General features: G+C 36.4%; 1 protein-coding gene across 1 annotated transcript in view; it reads right to left on the bottom strand.

Annotated features, from left to right (window-relative positions):
- Positions 1–14,788, bottom strand: part of LOC131195263 (E3 ubiquitin-protein ligase Rnf220) — a 307,990-nt gene extending 293,202 nt beyond the window's left edge. The window contains exons 1-2 of the mRNA XM_058177039.1: positions 14,648–14,788; positions 7,512–8,253 (exon numbers count right to left, since the gene is read on the bottom strand). Of these exons, the coding sequence (XP_058033022.1) occupies positions 7,512–8,136 (625 nt within the window). The 5' untranslated portion in view covers positions 8,137–8,253; positions 14,648–14,788. The remainder of the gene's footprint in view (positions 1–7,511; positions 8,254–14,647) is intronic.
- Positions 14,789–18,341: the final 3,553 nt, after the last annotated feature.

Raw genomic sequence — 18,341 nt, forward strand, 5'->3', positions numbered from 1 at the left:
ATATCTATAATAAATCATACTGTCTACTACAAAGCACCAAAAATAATGTATGAAGTAAAATTTTATTAAGACTCACTCTGTATTTTGTTAGTAGAGAAATGGAGGAGTATCAGAAATAGTCATACAATTTTAATGACTGTTTTGTTCTTGCTATGCAGAGTTTTAACAGAGAAATGGTATAAAACATTCATATGTGTAAATATAAAAGATGTCGAATCATTTGTTAAATATTGTGAGGAAAAAAATGACAATTGGGATAAAATACTTTTTATGTTAGAATCCGTTTCAAGATAAACTGTCGTCCCATCAAATTTACCCCCAATTCGCTAAAGTAGGCAGGACGAAGGACGGAAAGGCCCGATTGCTAGAAATGATTTTAGTAGTGATAAGCACTAAAATAATACTTTCTCTGTTTCAACTCTGAACCTTAAGACAACAGGATCAGGATCTCAAAGAGTATGATGAGAGAAACTTAAATGAGACAAAGAAGATTGGAATAGAAAAGATTCATCAGTAAATTTTTGGAAAGGTTGCCATCATTTTTTAATGGAAAAAAATAGTTTAGGGAAAGAAATGGGAAGAAGTAGCTGATGTCTAACTCTTATCATTTTTGCCCCTCCGTAAATTTTAGATACTTATTTAGCCCGACAACACGTGGAGGTCAAAGGTCAAAACCATAATATTTGAGACAGTCATCCAACTTTTTAGGTATATATTATGGCCACCATTTTGAGGTTACTTAAAATTATAAATCGTTATGGTCACTTTCTCTATACCTTTGGATATTTGTGATAATGCACAAAACTATACAATAAGCAAACCTACAAACAGCTTTCTTATATAAAATATTATATGTTCTATTATATAATGTAATGTATTGTATCACTGTGTGGCAATAAGCCAACCCTCAAATATTAACACAGAAGGATTCTCAGGGCTGCTACACCATAATTTCAGATCTGCTACAAGGAACACAGCATTATGCCATCTTGTAGTAGATGGATGGAAAACACTCCTGCAACAGAATGTATCGTGAGGCAATCTGGATATTTTCAAATGGAAATGAGTAGTTGTCATTAGGAATGCAACTTGCATTGTCATGCAAATACATTCTGTAGAATTAAACATTGTAACTGATACTCTACATTTCTGACAAATCTGAGAAAGTGTGATATCCTCACAACAGGAATCCTATTTTGAGGAAAATGATCTGGATTCCCTAAAATAATAATAATTAGGGTAATAATTACTTGGTTACTGCTTGGTCAACTATTTCTCAACAGTGCTGCGTTTCATTTTATTCAACCAGTTATTTTACAAAGATTTTCTACTTTAGTACTTAATAGTGTTTAATAGTACTAATATTTGAAGATAAACAAATACAAAAATCCCATGATTTCTATGAGATTACTACATTATATTATGTAAAAATAATACTACAGAGCTCTAAATTGAGGCCTTGTATAACAACTTATTTGATTATAAATTTGTGGCAGCCCATAATATTTTTTCCAGTATTAAGTCAATAATATGCAATAACAATGTCATTACACAGAATACCAAAGATATATCAATGCCCAAAAGGAAAAAAAATCAAAATGGTGATTTCATCAAAATGAAATAAAATAGTTTTATTTTATAAATAAAAAATAAAATACTTTTTTATTTTAAACATACTTTTAAAACATATATTACCTGAGGCAGATCTCCTCACTCTTAATTGTAAGACTGGTCCTGCTAGCCAATATCAGGGCCCAGTATTCCTACTTTTAAATAAAAAGAAACTGAGACAAAAAAAAAATACACAAAACAGCATAAACCACAAAAGCAATATAAAATAAGCCTGTAAGCCTAAGAAGAAATTTCTTTTGTACAATACCAAAAAAAAGTAGGTCTTCTAATAGGTGATGCCAGCCAAGCTAAATTTGAACTTTTCTGTGACAAACACGTTTCTCTCCTTAAGTTTTAAGATATGCTCCTAGGATTGAGGAAAGCGGCTGGATTAAGAGTTCATTTTGCCCAAAAATAATAAAACCATAATTGTTCATGCAAATACAAACACGAACACACAGTGAAGGAAGAACAATAAATATTTAGTGTCCGCATGTGCCCCCTTCCCAGTTGTGAGATGATAAACACAATGTTTATATCTTGCTCAGTGCTCCTCGGAGTCACCGTTACAAGCCCTCAGAGTTCCCCATAAAACAGCAATAAGCGGAGCCTAAAAGGAAATCGGGAAGGCGGGGGAGTAAAAGCTAAATCACCAGCGTTTCCCAAACAAATGAGAAATCTGGCCATGCGGCAGAGACTGTGTTGGGAAACATTGAGAGACTGAAACCACCCCTGCCCTCCCCCACAAATGATCAATTAAAAGCCGTCCTTATGCCAAGGGCCAGGCATGGCCAGGCAAGCGGGCTGCTGCAAAGACAACGGTCCTCTGGATCAGTTCTGCATGACAATTGATGGGAAGGGGCAGGAGGCAAGGCCCATCCTCTCACCATGGTGATTAGGCATTCCAAGTGTGCAAGGCAGCCTCGGCACACATAAAGAGAAAGGGAAGCTGGAGACCTAAGGAGGCGAGCCAGGCCAGATGGTCCTGCAGCCGGCAGCACTGGAGCAGCTCACACCCAACTCTCCGCCACGTTAACGGCCCAAGCCTTTCTTTATGCCAATATCACAATTAAACAGAGCAAAATGGCAAGGAGCTTCAGCAACAGTTTGCTGAGGGGACGGGTGGTCATAATGCAGCAGGAAAGGGCTCTGACAACCCAAGAAAATGTAGTTTACATTTCCTTACTAAAATATGGCCCATCAGAAAGGCTCTTTTCTTGAGATGTAGAACCAATTTTCTACATTTAAAATTCACCACAGATACACATTTACCCATTCTATTAGAGATGCAGCCATTTCCATAGGATGCCTTTCTAGTACGTTTTAAAAACAGACCTGATATTAGATCATGTCTATTACCTTTTTACAATATGGCTTTACTTTTATTCTTTTAACAACCCTAAAGTAAGGTATCAATTATTTAAAAAAGAGGTCCTCAGCACATAACTGTAAAACAAGCAAACAACGTAACATTTTGAGTGTTGGATAATTGGAATACACCCCCACCTTACTTTAGACCCTAGTGTGTAAAACACCTGGTCAGCCTCTGCTCTACTGAGGTAGCCAGAGCTAAGATGAAGCTTGAGTCAGTTGTCTAATATGCTAAGAGAAAAGAAAAACCAGAAATTAATACATTATTGTATTAATACATTATTGTTACTTCTTGGAACTTTAACTCAACAGCATTTTGACTTTCTTAAATATTTCCATTGATTAGTTTAAAAAAGTTCTTGAAGTGATTTCCAAAGCCAGTCTATATACTGAGGCCCAACAAAAAAGTCCACTGTCTTCTGTGATATAAAACTGTAAGAAAAACTGAGGTAAGAATAAGAAAGCAGACTCTCTCCACCACCCATAACTGTCTTAAACTGACATTTTAGAAAAATTTCATTATGGAAAATTAAAAAAGAAACTGTTGCTGATAAATTGTAAGAAGCAAAATTGCAAAAATATCTAACTAATAAATTAAGGGTCTGTTTCATCAACAATAAATCAAACTTTAATAAGTGCAATAACGGGGAGGAAACAGTTCAAATTAGCACAATATGTAGATTCAGAATAAAGGCCAAGGCCTTACAGGGCCAGTTCATTGGGGTGGGGAGCATGACGATGGGGAAGATTCATGTATAAGATAACAAATTTTGAAGTTTCCAGAAACAAAAAGGAGAACTGCAGTGCTTTTGCCAGTGGAACATTTTGGTGTGCATGATCCAGTTGCTGTTAAGGACTCTCCACTTTTCTCTCCTGAAAGGACATACTCTGATTATTAGTCTACAAGGCCATCAGTAGGAATTAGAAGATAAAGAAACTATTTTTTAAAGTTAGAGAGATCTGTTACACAGGGACAATGTTTAAATCTATTGTATATTAAGGTCAAATCATTATTTGAAGAATCCAATAAAATGTATCTGCAGATGCCTCTGCACTACACATGGAGTGTAAACCATCTTCCCCCATGTGATTAACGCTCTCAGTGAACATATAAACATAGATACCTGGATAAAATATTTACCTTCATAAACAAATTCTTTATTTTAAAGGGCTTTTGTGCACAACTCCTGTGGGCTCTTTTCTGGACCACAGGGAAGGGGAATATATACCATATATTGATGCACTGAAATATTCTGAGAGGCAGATTGTAAAATTAAGCTTTACATATATTCACACTGCACTTTCAATTTTGTCACTAATTTTGGGTAAGCATTTGTATATATAAAATCTGTAAATATAAATTCCACAACAGCTATGGTTCAACTCAATATATTAAGCCATTTTTTTAAAGATCAAAACATACCCAGAAGGCAGGACTCAAAGCAATGTTGACCAATGTAAATCTTAAATAACTTCTCACATGGGTAGGGAATCAATCTAGATTTACACGACTAATTAACAGAGATAAGACTCTTGTCTCCAGAGAATGTAGACATACTGTATTGTTCTTAGTATCTTACTAATAAAATGAGATGCCTGTACAGTGATACACTTTGCCCTTCATTAAATTCCATTAGCTTTGGATGGCATTCCTGTTTTTTTAAAAAACAAACAAACAAACACTTCCCACAGTTTCCATAAGCTCTAAGCTTGCTGATTTGTATTATTTTTCAATAAAAATAAATGAAGCAGCGAGTGAAAATCTCAAGTTTAAAATTATAAGAAACAAAGAATAGAGTCTGCTGATGCCAGACAAGGAATGTTATGTGTTGTGATTGAAGTTACTCAGACATCATGAGTCTGAGCCCATTTCAGTATATGGAAGACTGCAAATAAACAGAGCCAAAATATTTTGTAGAGTGCCTCTTGGAAACATAAAGATTTGCTAATGCAATGGTTTTTCCTAGTTCCATTAATACAATTTTGCAGATCAGTTTGTCTATATAATCGTTTCTCTAAAATGTATTGTAGACTGCTGGTAAAAATAAACCTTATTTCACAGAGAGGTTTATATATGTTATTTGTATTAAAAAATTGAAACACATTTGAAAGGGCTAAATGACTAGGAATTTATAAAAGCTGATATGCCACATTTTCATTCATGTGAATATGCGTGCATTCCTTTGGTTCCATTCAGAACAGTAGAATCATCAGAAATCTATCTCCATCCTCAGCCTCATTCTAGAAACTACCAACAACTAATCTTTCACACATTGATTATGTACAGTTTTCTTGTTCAAGATTCTGAAGTACCCAAGAATATATGTTCTATGAAAAAAGACCTAAACATACCAAGGGTATTTGAAGGTCATAATTACATATAACCAGGTTTGTTGCTCCTCAGATAGAGATATTTACATATTTATATGGATAAATAATAAAATGACTTTAAAACTTGTGACTTTGAAAATAAAGTTTTAACTAGATGAAGCCAATATTCACCCCCAAAACTTAACCTAGTCAGTGCTAAGTGTAAAACCTATTTTATATTTTACCTGGGGAGGCTGGTATGAAGCCACCTTTGGTCTGCTTTCCGTGAAATTGAAATCAATTTTGATTTATTTTTTTTATAGCAAAGAAAGAAATATCAAGAATGAATAGACTGGAAGGAGTTAAGATACAAAAACCTATTTGTAAAATATTTTTTACTTTTGTTTGTAAAAGTCTGTATATCTCCTTCATCCTTTAAATATGTTTTGTGTGGTTCTCCCAAACATTATCTGAGAATTCATGAAAATATTTGTATAGAAAAATCACTAAAAAGCCTAATTCTTCTGAACTGTGTCCACATTTAAACACATGTTTACCTCTGAGTCAATCACTTTCTAAACACTGTTCAGTGAGTTCATAAAATATTTGTTCATTTATACTACTATTTAACAGGAGCAGTTAGCAAGATGAAGCAATTAATGCACTCTAAATATATTTAATTGACAGAGCCAGCATTTTGAATATGACTTCCAATATGCATAATCTGCATTAATTTTGCATTTGTAAATTGTTATATTTATTTAGTAATGCATACTGTTTTAAATTATAAAACATCTTTACTTCGGGCAAATCTATCTTTTTTTACCTTTCAAACTTTATTATTATTTCTCCCACCTTTTCATACATACGCATACACATATGCATGCACACACACAAACACAAAATTGTTGCACTCAAACATGAAAGACAACAAGAACATTAGGGCGGTTCTCACACAGCTAAGCCACACTACAGAAAAAGCGCACAAGCCATTAGTGCAACATGTAGTTTCGTCTTTGAGGAAGCATTCCACACAAACACTGACATAAAAGACAAACTCAAAGCATATTTCAGAACCAACGAGCGATGGATTTATAAGGCAGGTTGATTTTATGGTGACTTTTATTGACAAGGTGCGGAGGCTTTTGGCAGATGCCTCGTAGCACTGGGAAGTTAACACAGTGCCTAATTCAAGGAGACAGCCTGAGGAAGCAGCACCGACAGAGAGAGAGTGGAACTATGTCTCTATTACTCTCCTTGGTGTCATAAAGAAAAAGAAGAAAAATGGTACCCAACAGGGAACCAGGAAGTGCTCCAATTTTTTTTTTAAGAAAAAAAATTCTTATTTTTCTTTCCATCTTACCACTTCTTAAAAAATGGAAGAAGAAAAGGGACAAAGCAATATGAGAAACTACAAAATGGGAAGCAAGGGTGGGCAAACTAGCTTAACATCTAAACTATAGTATGCTTTTAAACTGGGGAGAAACCAGCCTGACTCGAACACTGCCTTATCATCAATATATTAGATAAGTAAGTCTTGATCTACTTTCCCCTAATGAGGTAATTCACAGCATTTAATAAGGAAGGGATTACTTGGAGAAAGGAATGCTCCAATAGATCTTAGATGAACTGAGTTCAGCTTAACTTAGTCCATGAAGTATTTTCACTTCTGGAATTCTACTTTTGCACTTATAGAGGGTATTACAGAAAATTATTGTATATTAATGCAAGAAGTTCAGCTTGTGTAACACATTATGAGATATCTTACCTTCTCTATTTTAAAGACAGAAATTAGATTAGCTTACTAGAAGTCAGGTCTAATTAAAAGGAACATGTTTTACACTAATATCAGGGTAAAAGAACTATTTTGTTACCATTGGCATCAAATACATAAGGACAGAGGTGGAATACAAAAGTTTACAAAGATACTATCCTCAAAAACTGAGTTTCCTGAAATAAATGTAGAGTCAGACCCCTCCTACAGACTTTTCCTCTTTCTGGAAGATTGGCAGTTTTTCTGCTAGTTGGAACCCAAAATCTAGCAGAAAAGAAAAATCATTTTGTTTAGATTTTCTACAATCTGTTTTCTTCTGTAATTCACTAATATTTAAAGGAAAATAGGGCCATATATAGTTTGGCCTCTTTAGAACCCTCAAGCATTTAGAAGCATTACCTGTTGAGCATTTAGAAGCCCAGTTAAACAAAGCTAAGGTACTTACATCTATCATTTCGGTCCTCAGGACTGGAGGAAGTCTCTCGGTCTGAAATGAGGCCAGAGACAGCAAAGATCTTTTTTCCAGTATCATCAATTTTGAGGGAGCCAGGAGAGCCAGATGGGAGCTGGGCTCCAAATTCATACTCCTTGCCATCAGCATCTGAGAAGCGAAGATGGGGAGAGTCGGTATCATGACAGTTCTTCAGGCGCTTGGCAGGTGTAAAAGCTGACTGATAACTCTCCCGGTCCTCAGTGGAGGCAAAGGGACGGAAGGCCCCAACACCACTGTGGTTCAGCATGCTGATTGGGGTACAGTCCAGATTAGGGGGTGCAAACTGAGGATGGAGATGCAGCAACGAAGGTGGAAAATCACGGTTGGTGAATGCTCCAGGTACCCCACCTTGTCGGTGATACATAGAGGCAAAAGTATAGGAGCCATTGGTGAACGGGATGTGTACATCCTTGTCCACTGACACAGGGACCCCAAAGGGCCTGGGCTGTTGGCAAGGGATGGAAGCATCACGGCTGGCTTCAGCAGTGGAAGCCAGGACCATCAGGGCTGGGGATGCCAAAGGATTGGGAAGGTAGGAGGAGTTTTCCATCTTGAAAGCTGCCCGGTGTAAGTCCATTGGAGTCTCTTTTCTTGACAGGGCCACAAGGGAAATGGTCTTCCCTGGATGGAAAACAAAGCGATGTCTGGATGTAGAGCTGAGAGATCTCACTGAACTCTTATCACCATCCCAAAACTGAAAAGACAAAGAAGGGGGAAAGAGGAAAAACACAGAAAGTTGAATTAACAGCTGGCAGTTCTTAATATAGCAAGAAAATTGTAAAAACCTAAGCCAACTTTCCATGTATTGTTCTTTTAGAAAGCCAACAAGTAAGTTCACATGTTACTTGAAGAGTCTCTGACTCCCTCTAAGGGTCTGTACGAGTCTTCCTCCTGCTCCCTTTTACAGTTTTAGCATTAAACTTAAGATTCAAGAGATGGTCCACGCAAAGTAGATAAAATGTGGCACAAGAGATCTGAAAGCCAACAGAATATGTGCCTTATGCAGAGAATGCCACCTGCTCTGGCCTTGCTATCTTCCCTTCTGCCCTACAGAAGGATAAGGCACCAGGGCAGATTCAGATCAAGCCACATGTTGAAGTGGGGTTTGAATGAGCTGAATAAGGGTGCAGTAACTATCTCTTGTGACAAATTAAACATATATTATTCCTGCCAGAAAAAAAAAACTGGAACAAAAAAAAATTCTTAGTGTATGTAAGCCTATGACTACAACATCTGAAAATTAATGTCAATTAAATAAATTAATCCATTACTCAAAAATTATAAATGAAAATGTATATACTTCATGAATATACAAAAAATGAAATAAATGCAGTAGAGCATTATATTCCAATTGTGCAGATATATATCAAGTTTTGGGTTTCCATTATCCTTAGTGATGAAGGGAGAATAAATAATATGTCTGAATCATACATTTAAGCTGTTCTCCCATTTTTTTTAAAGAAAACAATAACAACATCAATAAGTCCTTGGCGTCCCTGATAATATTTGAAATTGTAATTAGTGGCTGTGCCATCTGATCTCTTCCAAGCATCTGCCTTTTAGTTTGCGGACAGTACAAAATGGATCAGTAGTTTTACTTCCTAATGTGCTCATGCTTAACTAGATTTGTAAACTGCCCTCAATATTCTATTAAGATTTAGTGGATAATTTTTTATATATATATATATATACATTTTCTTTTAAAACTAGTTGCCGAGTACAAGAAAATAAATCCCATGTGTTCTCTCTCTCTGTGTATGTATATGTATATATATACTTCCTCTATGTGCATATGTATTTACAAACTTTGCTTCTAATCCTATCTAGGCTTGAAAACTCATTCCCCTATTATAATAACATTAGCATTCCTTTTGTTTCTTTTTAAATTTCTGCCCCAGCCATTGTATGCTAGAATTCACTTCACTTTAATATACAAAGGCTTACTTTAAAACAATATACTAGCCTTACAGCACTCAAAAAACAAACAAAAAAATCATATAATAAAAAAGCAGTACAAAATGTGTCCGTTTGTTCCAGAAGGTCAGGCCTAGCAAATAAAACTTACTAAAAGGATCCCGTTTCTAATGGAGTGGCTTTTGTATTATCTGAATGGCAAGCCTAGGTTAACAAACTCTATGGAATGCTTGCTACATCCTTCATGCAGTGCAGAAATAACATTTCCTTTTCTTCTATCCTGTACCCAGAAGTTTGACAGTATAGTAGTGTGAAGATGGATTGACATCAACCTATTTCTACTGCATTGACTTCCTTTTTTATACGAAACAGTGCTAAAAGATTAAAAGTATTTCATTAACATTTTTTGAATCACTTTCACATCTTTAATAACTTTCATCTGAGTTTTAGCTATAGATGTACGGTAGACATGGCAAGGGTAATCTAATCAACATTATTTTGGGTAATCTTTCTGAACAATGAAATGATTAAAGATAACAAATAATCAAATGTAAAATCAAAAGCTACAATAGTAATCTGGATATCTGGATATATCTTTGGGAAATCTGGATATTTCTTTGATTAATTTTAAAGCAAAAATGTATACATAATTTACCTAGGGAAAGAATTATCTTTCTTTCTGAATTATCTGAACTGGCATATGGTAACCTCAATCTCCAAGGGAATGAAAGAGGGTGATATCACCAATGCCCCTATTCCTGCTTATATTAAATGTATTTAATGGAAGTCATACTTAACACTCCTAACAGAATAGTGTGAATCGTTCCAGCTATCTTTTTCATTTGACAATAAATCAACATGTTTTAATAATAGTTCAGAATGAATTTTATTTTTAAAAACTCCTGCATACTTTTCATTTCCCCCTTGTCTATTACATACCTTCTGTCATCACTTCATCCTATGCTATTATTCCCAATCACTGCCATCATTAAAGCATGTATGGACGAAGCTGCGGCAAGACTAGTCATTATGAAAATCTATATAGTTAATGCACTCCCAAAGTCAAAATGTCATTGGTTTTTAAATATGGAACCCAACATAAGAAAACTAACTGGCCTGCTTAATTAAAAAAATATGGATTGCAGGATAATCAGCCTGAAAAAATATTTTGGTGACCAGAAGTGCGTGGATACAGCCAAAGTAAGTAACTGTTACTTTTTGCCTCTATGCTGATTTTTTTTAATTTAGCACCCTGTGCAAATCCAGATTAAAATAACTCCAGCTATTGATCCGAGCAGTGGAATTGACATTAATTTTAGTTCACTTCTCACTTTGCAAAGGGATCAATAGGAAGTAATAACAGCTGACATCCTCGCTGAAAGGAAGAGAAAAGACAGTCTAGCGACAGAAATCGAAAAGCAACCAAATAAATCAACAGATACTTTTCCATGGCATCAGACAAACTCCAAACAGATTGCAAAAAGTCTTTGTTAAATTAACTAAACAAGGAGTGGAGGTGGCCAAGGAGGTGGAGATAAATCTATGAAGCTACATATAACTGTCCATTGGTTATCTCCGTTAGACCAATTCTCCGAAGCCCATATTCTGATTTCCTACATTTACAGGATTTTCAGTTGATGGATAAAAATATTTGAACATAAGGGCACCCACCATCTGCATCTTTTAAAAGCACAAACTGAATAAATCTGAAAATAGAAACACTATCATAAACATCTAAACCTTGAATGAAATCTAGTATGTCAGACGCAACTTGCATTTTTAAATTTATTAATCAACATAGAATTATGCTTAATTAGCTAAGAAATTGTCAAAAGGAAGCAAAACTATTCATGATGCAGCCTTCTAATCATTTATATGCAGTAAACTATCAGTTTACTGTATACAAATGAGTTTTTTAAAAGGTAGTCTTAAATTACAGGTGGTAGCCTAAAAATATATTTAGAAAAGACAAACAACAGTTTTTATGTAACATATTGTTTTTAAATTCTTAATTAAAAGAGGTATTCTATGTTGATGATATTGGTTAGATTTTTATAATTTTTGGCTATTTTTAAATGTTTGGAATTAAAATGACACAATACAGATCTATGATTTTTTTTCTGCTTATTGCCAACGGAAGAAAAAAATGTAAGCCTAACTTTATTTTTCATAAAAAGCACAAGCCTCAAAAAGATATTGGAGGGTACCTTTAGATACTACAGGTTGGGTCTCTTAGTGCTTCTTAATCATGTAGTTTTAGAAATAAGAATTTGAGAATACATTTGTGGTTTAAAAATCCTAATCTTTACAAAGCAATCATTCCAGCTGTTGGGGAATTAAAGTGCTCATATGTGTTATCCATTAAACTAAACTGGATTTCCTCCTAATAAATTCTCAACAAATATGGGACCTGATAGTACACAGACAAAATTCCAGTCTTAAATTAAGGGATTTTACAGGTTGGCATATCTTGCCATTAACTAATATTTGGGAGACTAAGAGTTCTAAAGATAAGTACAAAAAGAATGCAAACAATTAGAAAAAAAAGGGGGGGGGGCTGGAGAAGACAGAATAGAATAAGAATAATAATCTCTGTGGTTTGAAACTCAGGCCACCACTTTCAAAGATATGAATAACTATTTTTAAAAATGAAATAGAAAATCGGGTCCCCATATGTAACAGAAAAGCAGCTGCTTTGATTCGCTCCAATTTTTCAGGGGAGGCTCTTTTCCTGCAGAAAACTTGTTATTTCAGGAAAAAGAGAAAAGAAAACCTTGAGAGAAAATTGAGGCACCAGCCTTTGCAGAGGAAAAAGCAATATAAATGTACATAGATTTTTATTCCCAAGGCTATATAATACACCCATTGTTTGTCAACTTTACAAAAATCCTTTCCAAAAAAAATCAAAGTTTACAAAAAAGATATGAATGAAAAAAGTAATGATTCGCTGCTGCTATGACCTGTCAACAGTTGGGATCTTTCTCCACCCCGCTCCAGAGTAGATACAGAAAATTCCTAAGTTTTCTCGGAGCATAAGGGGGGGGGGAAGTACTCCAAACTGCTTTCCTGATCAAGAAAATATATATATATTTGGCTTTTGCCTATCTTTCCAAATCCCTAGTTATCAACAGAAACAACAATACAAAAAACCGTGATTCAAATTTCAGCAGGGGAAAAGAAATCCCACTTTTACCTTACTTTTTCCAGTGCAAATTAAAACAGGTGTCTTTTCCCAGTTATTAGCCTGAGCACAAAAGAATGCAACTGATTTATATAGTTTTAAACAAGAGAATTAAAAAGTAAGCTTCCGATCTTCCCGTTTCACTATATACAACAAAAAAGAAAAAGAGAAATGTCCCAGAAGTATAGCTGGGAAGATACAGGAAATCAAAAGAAATTCCTCTCCATAAATTCACCCTGCCTTGCCCGGCCGTTGGTTTTTGGTTTTTCTTTTTAATAACCAGAAATCCCAACTGCTTTGCGCCTATAAAACTTAAGGACAAAACCAGTTCAGCGCATTGCAAAGAAAACGAAATGTTTGCCCCTTCCAGGAAACAAGTGCGGGGGAGGATATCTTCCCTCTGTCCCGATTTCTATATTCGGTTCAGGGTTTATTTTCTTTTTAAAACTACCAAAGCTCATCAAACGTGCGGATGACTCGAGTTGTTTGAATTTATTGCAACAATCCCTTCTCTGCACATTTCCTGTCTGGAAGGCGAAAGCATTCAACGCAACTCCTGAATTGGTCACTGCCTAATGATTTCATTGTGCTCAAGCAGATGGTTTTTATGCATTTCGATCTACAAGTGAGGAATTATTTCCCCTTCCTCGCAACCTCTGTGCTGACTTTCCTGCCTCTTTCTTGCGACGGCGGCTGTAGTGCACTAAAACCTCGAGGATTTTTAGCTTCTGCGCTTAAAGGCGCATGAAGTTTTACTCCAGGAATCCGAACTGTTCGTTTTCCATTTTCCCTATTTCCTCCTTCCACGGTTTCCAAACGGGTTTGCGATTTGCTCGCTGTAGCCACGCTCTCACCCTATGCCACAACACCGCCTTTTGCTGTTTCTTCCAGGAATAACTTGCAAACTGGCAAAGCGACCAAGACTTTTGTCTCTTGGAGAAATACGGGCGTGTGAAATTTTTTGAAAGAAAGGAAGTTGTTTTCGAAACTTCAACCTTTCATCCAAATTTTAAGTATGTGACGTCCGCCACAATTATCGCAACGAAAAAGAACTTGTACCAAAATAGGGACAAGTCCTTAATTGCTATTGGTTAATTGCCAATGATCAAAGTTCAAATGCGCGCCCGTCCTACGGGAAAACTGAAAGCGTTTGGGAAGACGGAGCCGATTGTTAGCGAGGGTTAGATAAATGCAAAAACCCCAAACCCCAGGGTTTAAAACATTAGGTTTTATTTAAAATTATTTATCATTATTAATTCGTTCTTCCCATAAGGTGCCCCTCTCCCGCTTGGTTTTGTTTGGGGAAATTGCTTTGTTACATCAGGAGACCTTGAGACTTGCGAAAGTCGGGAAATACCTCCATGTGGTAGTGAACAAGGATTGCCGCTTCCCTTTAAAAAAAAATTAAATGTTGGCGCTAATTGGGAACGCGCTGTTTTCTTGCATTTTGCAAGAATTCAACTCCGGCACCTGATCCCACCCCCTCCTGTGTGTACTATTACCCACCTCCTCCCCGGGAAAATAAAGAGCAGGACAGGAAGGAGGAGAGTTCTGGGATCAGGGCTAGCCTTCCGAGGGGAGGGAGCACCCCACTGATTTGATTTTTAAATGCATACTCATTAAGATTCCACTCCCCACATACACACACAATACACATACACACACACCCCTTCCAACATTTCCACCCCAAGATCTGATAAGCGATGGCTTGCCTTAAAACTTTGTTCTGGAGAACGGGGCGCGGAGGGAAATAAAGAGACAAACTTGACTTGCAAAGTTTTGACTCTTCCAAACATGACTGCCTTGAATTGCAGAATTCTCTAAAGTACCAGGATAGAGGATTGAATCGAAACTCCGGCGATCGACCGCTGAAAAGTTAGCTACCAGCACCTATGGAAACCCACCCACCCCCCTCCCGACGAATGCCACAGCTCCTGGACTTTCTATCAGCAACCCCCTCCCCTCCCCTCCCCGCAAATTGCAAGATACTTACCGTGCAAATTTCTCAGAAGGCGGCGTCCCCCTTTGATTTCAGGCTGGGGAAGGCAGTATTCTGAGAGGTGCGTGGGGGAGGAAAGCTGGACGCTCTAAGCCCGGCGCGTGTGTGTAAGCGCTTTCGGCCAGCATGGGAGTGAGCAAGAGCCTGACACGGCTGCTGAGAGCCAGGGAAGGCGCAGCGCTACCGCTCGAAGCAGCCTCTAATCAGTGAATGAGCCTCCACTCTCTCAGGGATTCCTAGCTGCTCACACACACGCGCGCGCTCGCTCGCTCACACACTCACACACACACACACACACACACACACAAAGAGAGAGAGAGAGATACAGAGCCGGCCTGAGAACGGAATACATTAGGGCAGGGAGGAAGCTTGGGAAATGGAGTCCTCAGCTGGAAAGCACAGCTGCTCAGGGGTGGGTTGCCCTCCCCGACACAGGCCGATGGATAAAAGTTTGACTAGAAGCAGGGTGAAAGGAACGGGTCTCTGCCTAAGGTCCACCTGTTTCCCACACTTTTTAAATTCGATGTAATTCTATTCTATTCTAGAATTAAGGCTCTTTTGGCAGGAAATAGCTAAGTGAGCACTGTCCTTCCTTTAAACTGTCCTTCAATTTAAAATTGATTCTCATCTGCTTTCCCTGCCATTAACAGCTTTGGTAATAAGAACATTTTCCCATGTGATACGTAAATTGACCTGTAACGATAAAGTATTGTTAATGCAGGCAAACCATGCATGGTTGAAAATTATCTACTGAGCCCATCTCCTGTTAACAATTCTTTTCCCATTCAGAATTTAAGTTATTTAAATTTAAATTGTTGCTTAAATCTCATGAAGTGCAAATACGCCTCTAGGTTGGCTTTAACATACATGTTATTTCTTAACTGTTTTTATTAACACAATACCCAAATATTCCAGTAAGTGTAGTGTGGAACAACATTTAAGCTATAAAAGAGATCATCATGATGACATGGACATGGACTTGGACTTTGAAATAAGATCCACTGACTACAATTACATTTATTCCCTAGCAAATTCACAGCTGCAATGTCATTTGAGAAAACACTGATAGATAATAATGTTAACAGAATTGTTTGTACACTGATCTTACAGAATTAGCAACAATTTATATTTACTATTAAACCGGGTCATTTTTCATGTATTCCAGATGGCATTTCCAAACTAAATGGGCTAAATAGCTTTCTTCAACCTGATGCCTTCCAGATAAATAGGATTTCAATTGCTAGTATCTTCAACCACTGTGGAAAATGAAGTTCATCCCATATAGAAAAATTGAACCAAATGACCTTTAGATTCCTTCCAACCCAACAATCAGGAATTCAAGAACAGAGATGTAGGAAAGATGTAGGAGAGAGACTGGCTGAGCTGGGAGAAGAGTCAAATGGGTAATTAGTGTGGAATCCCTACATGGGCATAAGAATCAAAGTCTGAGGCACACACACCCTTGAATGCTGTTGACCCTTATCTAGCCTTAACCCAGGTATAAGAAAATACTTGTACATAGGCTTGAGCAATAAAACAGGTAATTGATCGCTTCATGTGTAGATCTGGTTGTTTGCGCCTGACAGATACTGATTTAAATAGAATCTATTTCCAAGGAAACATCAATTTATGAATATTCAAGGTTTCTTTCTTATATAGAAAATCAACATTATTTGCATAAGAACTCCAGGAGTAAAAGTTTGAGATCAGACTAACTGATGCTGATATTCAATAAAAATTATATATATATATACACATATGGACCTATCCTCAGCACACGCTCACACATTACATACAGAGACACTATATCCAGATACCAGATTAATTTTCTCGAAGTCTGAGAAGATAGAATGGTGCTCAAAAAGCAACTTAGAATCATAAACTAATTTTTGAGAGGTATTTGAATTCAAATACTTTCTATCAATTAGAAATTGTAGCACTGTTAGAAAGCAAGAGATGTCTGCAGTCGTAACTTTGTTTTTAACTTCACAGGGTTGCTTAATTTTAAAACAAGTAACAATTAAACACTGAACTACATATTAGCCCACCACAATGTACCATGACATACAAATCTGGTTTCTATGATCAGGTATTCTGAGTAAACACGAAATATTTGATTAATTGAGAGAATCATAAGTAAATATAGGTAAACCTGATACTGAAACATAACCAACAACTTTTAGTTTGAGAAAATAAGTATATTAGGACTGTGCAAATTACCATAAAGTTGCAAACAGCTGCAACTACGCAAACACCAAGGTCTAAGCGTACATATGGTGAATAGCTATCCTGGTAGAAGTATCTTCTGAGCATATAGATCAAATATTCATGAGTACACATGTCCAGAAGTTCCCAGGACCTTGAAATGAAGAGTCTTCAAGTGACCTGAGCTGCTTTTCACCTTTGTAGTGCAAATCCAAAAGAGTATTTAAAGTGTCTCATTTGATGATCTGAGAGAGGGAGAGAGAAAATGAGGGAGAGAGATTATACAAAGCACATAGTAAAACCCTTACCAAAAGCAAGAATTAAAACTTGCTCTTTGCAAATAAATCCTATGTTTACTTTTTCAGTGGGCCTCATTTTCAAAGTATACTGAGACCTGCAGCCAATAAAGCTAAGTTTTAACCATCAGTTTTGAACCAAATCTTTATTAGAAAGTTCTATAAATATAATGTGATGCAATTAGTGGGTGATTGTGTCACTTAAATGATAAAGAGGAAGATTAAGAAGCCCAACTTACCTATTGTTGCGTTAACCTAAAAAGACCAGCACTTACATTTTAAAAATTATAAAGAAGTCAATATATAGCAACCCTTCCATAAAAGTCTTGCCATCTGGAGATATTGTATCAGAACTTCAACTATTGCCAGACAGCATGGCTATTATCAGAGGAATTCACTTATGGTAGCAGATCAACAACAACAAAAAGGCAGTTCTGACCAGGTGATCAAAGCCCTGCTCCTTTTTACATGAGTAAAAAGATGTGTAAAAAGCCTCCTGGGGATCTACCATTTCAATGTGACAATGACATAAGTGTTGTTTCTGGACTATGTGCTGACTCATATTCAAATCAGCCAATGGTTTTTTTAATAGATCGGACAGCATCTGGATAACACATTTTTTTAGCCAAATCTTTCTTAATCTGCAGTTTCTTGAATGGGTGGATTCTTACATTTATGAAACTATAGTTATACATTGATAAATACATGCATCTTTTCTTATTTAAAATGTGTACAATTTTAGTATTTATGGCAAGGGCATTTTTATCTAAATACATTTTTATTACATATTCCTCCTTTCTAAAAGTCACTGTTTTTAAAGACAAGCAAAATAGCTTAAAATTGTCTGTTGAATCAGCCACTGATGGAATTGAAAAAGAGACTTTTGAAACCAAAGATCTTTTTCTTTTTAGGCTGCTCCTTCCTCCTGTTTCATCCCCAAGATTTCTGAGAAATATGTACAGTATTGAGATTTGAGAGGTTTTACTTTCCCAATAAAGTACTACCCATGTTAAATTTCTACTTAAAAAAAAGATAGAAATGTAGAATAAAGATGTCAACCCTTGCGGCAATTTTGCTATTCTTTATTAAGTTAGACATTCTGTTGTCTGGGCAAGGCCAACCTCAGGTTCCATAGTCCTTTGGTCAACAGAATATAGTCCTGCCTTACCTCTACATTAGCAATATCT

Source organism: Ahaetulla prasina, chromosome 3 (assembly GCF_028640845.1).
Source record: "Ahaetulla prasina isolate Xishuangbanna chromosome 3, ASM2864084v1, whole genome shotgun sequence".
Classification (NCBI taxonomy): Eukaryota; Metazoa; Chordata; class Lepidosauria; order Squamata; family Colubridae; genus Ahaetulla; species Ahaetulla prasina.